The sequence below is a fragment of the Nanorana parkeri genome, unplaced genomic scaffold (assembly GCF_000935625.1).
Source record: "Nanorana parkeri isolate BGI_ZX_2015 unplaced genomic scaffold, ASM93562v1 scaffold2484, whole genome shotgun sequence".
Lineage (NCBI taxonomy): Eukaryota > Metazoa > Chordata > Amphibia > Anura > Dicroglossidae > Nanorana > Nanorana parkeri.
This window is the reverse complement of record NW_017308752.1, coordinates 105711-109472: the sequence shown is the minus strand read 5'-3', so window position 1 is coordinate 109472 and position 3762 is coordinate 105711. Positions and strand designations below refer to the sequence as shown.

The 3762-nt window shown below is 51.8% G+C and overlaps 1 protein-coding gene across 1 annotated transcript in view; it reads left to right on the top strand.

The window, feature by feature from the left end:
* Positions 1-1161: 1161 nt before the first annotated feature.
* NOP9 (NOP9 nucleolar protein) overlaps positions 1162-3762 on the top strand; it is a 12179-nt gene continuing 9578 nt past the window's right edge. Inside the window, exons 1-4 of the mRNA XM_018573675.1 lie at positions 1162-1442; positions 2024-2229; positions 2402-2482; positions 2892-3033. Of these exons, the coding sequence (XP_018429177.1) occupies positions 1162-1442; positions 2024-2229; positions 2402-2482; positions 2892-3033 (710 nt within the window). The remainder of the gene's footprint in view (positions 1443-2023; positions 2230-2401; positions 2483-2891; positions 3034-3762) is intronic.

Genomic DNA, 3762 nt, shown 5'->3' with positions numbered 1-3762 from the left:
CACAGACATGGTCCACTGTTGTCACCAACAGGAAATGCGCCCGGAGTGCATGTAGACAGGAAGTGGCTGCACAGGGGCTGCAGGACATCAGCAGCACTGAGATGTAACAATGGATGACATAAAAGGGGAAAAGATTCAAATGCCATTCATTGATCTGATTAGATTTACCAATCGATTGATACATTTAATGCGGTCAACTATTAAAACAATTAATCATTCAATTATTTAATATAAATATTTCATGGCGATGAGATTCCGGAGTGTACAGCTCGGCCCCTCCCCCATTCCTGCCATGTGTCCTCTACACCCCGCCCCCATCCCCTCTTATGTACAATGTCAGTGCTACATTGTATCAGAAGGCAGGGGGCGGGGTCCGGGGGAGTCCCGTGATGTCATCACTCTGCGACTCCAACACGTGTGTCTAGTTCCTGGATGCCGGTGCTGAGAGGTATGAGGGGTGCAGGGGGAGGTGCTCAGATCTCTTATATGTCTGTCATCCTCCATTCCTGGAGAGATAGAGCAGGCTGGAGCCCTGAGATAGTCACATAGAGAAGAGGAGAAGTATCAGCTGGTCAATAGGAATGTGTATCTATGTATTGGTGGGGGCCCCTCATAATGGGCACAGCGGGTGTACAGACCCGGGAACTCAGCACAGGGATGGTGGGAGCTCCTCATAATGGGCACAGCGGGTGTACAGACCCGGGAACTCAGCACAGGGATGGTGGGAGCTCCTCATAATGGGCACAGCGGGTGTACAGACCCGGGAACTCAGCACAGGGATGGTGGGAGCTCCTCATAATGGGCACAGCAGGTGTACAGACCCGGGAACTCAGCACAAGGATGGTGGGGGCCCCTCATAATGGGCACAGCGGGTGTACAGACCCGGGAACTCAGCACAGGGATGGTGGGAGCTCCTCATAATGGGCACAGCGGGTGTACAGACCCGGGAACTCAGCACAGGGATGGTGGGAGCCCCTCATAATGGGCACAGCGGGTGTACAGACCCGGGAACTCGGCTTTATTGGGGCCCCTCTCAGCTGGCAGCTCTAGGCGGTGGCCCTTCGGACCTCCTGATAAATGTGGCCCTTCTTGTCTTTGTTTTCGGTAAGGTTTGGATCGATAACTGGGCCGCGCCCCTAGATTACCAGAAGAGGGACCACAATGGGGACGGAGAAGAAAAAGAAAGGAAATGACAAGAAAAGACACCGGCGGGCCGAGGGAAAGGAGGCGGAGTCTGCTGGACGGGAGGAAGTTCCACCCAAGAAACAGAAGAAAGCAGACAAGGGCTCGCCGTCGCAACCCGCCAACCCGTCCGCGGAGCAGAGCAAGAAGAAGCAGCCGGAAAATCCCCTCCCGCGTCTGGATCCAAAGTCGGTGGGATATTTCCGCAGGGTGGGGGAGACTCTTCAGCAAGGCTTCGGATCTGATTCGATCGCCTATATGTGAAACACCCGGTAACGGGTGTGTGCATTTAGCGGGTCTTTTCTGCCCGTGCGTGCCCGCTAGGGGGCGCGCGCGAGCAGAAAAAAATTGCCGTCTGGAGACGGCAACCCGCAGATGCTGCAGTGCCGTCCGTCCGTTTTTTTACTACGGGCGGACGGCAAGAGGTTAAAGGAGTCCACTGTAATGCAATCCAGAAGACTGAGGACATGCTGTGAGTGCGTGATGTCATAGGGGTACCTCTGTGCAGGGCCGGATTTCCCACAAGGCCAACCTGGGGGCAGCAGAGGTGTGGAATTCCTATCTCCCGATGCCCGGGACATGCAGTGCCGGGCGCCGGGCGGGTAGTAGTTTTCTACATTTAGCCCTGCTTTGGGCAAGCAGGGCTGAACGTCCAGCGGGGAAGCCGCCGCTTGTTTTGTACAAGTGATCCCGGCGATGTCGCAGACAGTGACAGTGAGAGGGGAGAGCTGTGCTAGAACTCCTGGATTGGAGGTGACGGGTTCCATAAAGAGAACCTGTCACCTCCCAATGCTATCACACAGGGGCTTGTTAGTTCCTGTCAGTATCCTCGTTTCCAGAGCGCGGAGGAGGAGGCGGGCCCCGATGAGGAGGCGGGCCCCGATCTGGAGGATCTGATATTGAGTCTGTGCGCAGAAGTAAAGGGGAAGTTTCTGCCGTACAATAAGGACACGCATGGCAGTTTCATCGTACGGACCTTGTTACAAGTACTTAGCGGGACCATCCTGAACCTGGAGGCCAATAAGAAGGGAGCCCCGGGACCAACAGGTAACATTATACACTGTGCTGGGCACCATTATACACTGTGCTGGGCACCACTATACACTGTGCTGGGCACCACTATACACTGTGCTGGGCACCACTATACACTGTGCTGGGCACCACTATACACTGTGCTGGGCACCACTATACACTGTGCTGGGCTCTCTCTCTCTTGCAGTGAGTTCTGAATTTGATGTTCCGGACACTTTTCTGAAGCAGCTGCAGGAGCTGAACGGATTGTTTTGTGAAAACATTGGAGGTGAGTACCGGTCTCCCCTCTTATTCTTCTGCCCCTCACCCCAATCCAGAGCCCATTTGATTTTTCTCCTCTCCTCTCCTCTTCTCCAGCCCAGTCATCCTTCTTTCCTCTCCCTTGGTTCCAATTCTTCTCTCCTCTCCCACTGCCCCAGTCCAGTGCTTTATTCTTCTCCCCTCACTCCATACATCTCCTCTTCTCTGCATACCCCGCTGCAGTGCTCACTCTTCCCTCCCTCTTCTTCCCCTGGCCTGGTCCAGTGATCATTCTTCTCTCCCTTCCCTTATCTCCTCTCCCCCTGACTCTATCCAGTACACATTCTCCTCTCCCCCTGACTCTATCCAGTACACATTCTCCTCTCCCCTCCGTCTCTCTCCCTGATCCAGTTCTCATTGTTTGTTTTTCTTCTTAGTATTTGCCACCAATAAAGTTGCCAGTCTGGGGATGCAGGTCGCCTTGCAGGTTCTACACAGGAAGTCGCCGTCCACTTGTGCTGCACTTTGTGATGATGTCATCAAGTACCTCTCATCCAGAAATGCCTCTGCTGACAGCAGGTGAGAGGGTAGAGGAGTATATATATATATATATATTACATAGTATTTGAGGTTGAATAAAGACATTAGTCCATCAAGTCCAACCTATTAGGATCTCATTCTAGGAGTACCCGTACCCCTGTATATTACGGTCCCTTAAGAAATCGTCCAAAAGTTTCTTGAACAATTCCACATTATTTGCTGAAATCACCGCCTGTGGCAGTGAGTTCCAGACCCTAACTGATCTTACTGTGAAGAACCCCCTTCGCCCCTTGTGCTGGAATTTTTTTTCCACCAATTTTAGGTGATGCCCTCTAGTTTTTGTAATGGAGTTAATTTTAAACCGTTTATCGCTAATGTTGCTGCCACCATTAAACATTTTGTACATGGAGATCATATCCCCCCTTAATCTCCTCACCTCCAATGTGAACATGTTTAAATTTAGTAGCCTCGTCTCGTAGCTCTGGTCCTCCATACCCCTAATTAGTTTGGTTGCCCTCCGCTGGACTTTTTCCAACTCAAGGACATCTTTTCTTAGTACTGGTGACCAGAACTGGACCGCGTACTCCAGATGAGGTCGAACCAATGATCTATAAAGTGGCAAAATTATAGACTTGTCCCTGCAATACATCCCCTTTTTAATACAGGACAAGACCCTGCTAGCTTTGTTTACAGCAGCCTGGCACTGCAAACTACCTTTCAGTTTGTGGTCTACAATGACCCCCAAATCCTTCTCCATTTCTGACTTCC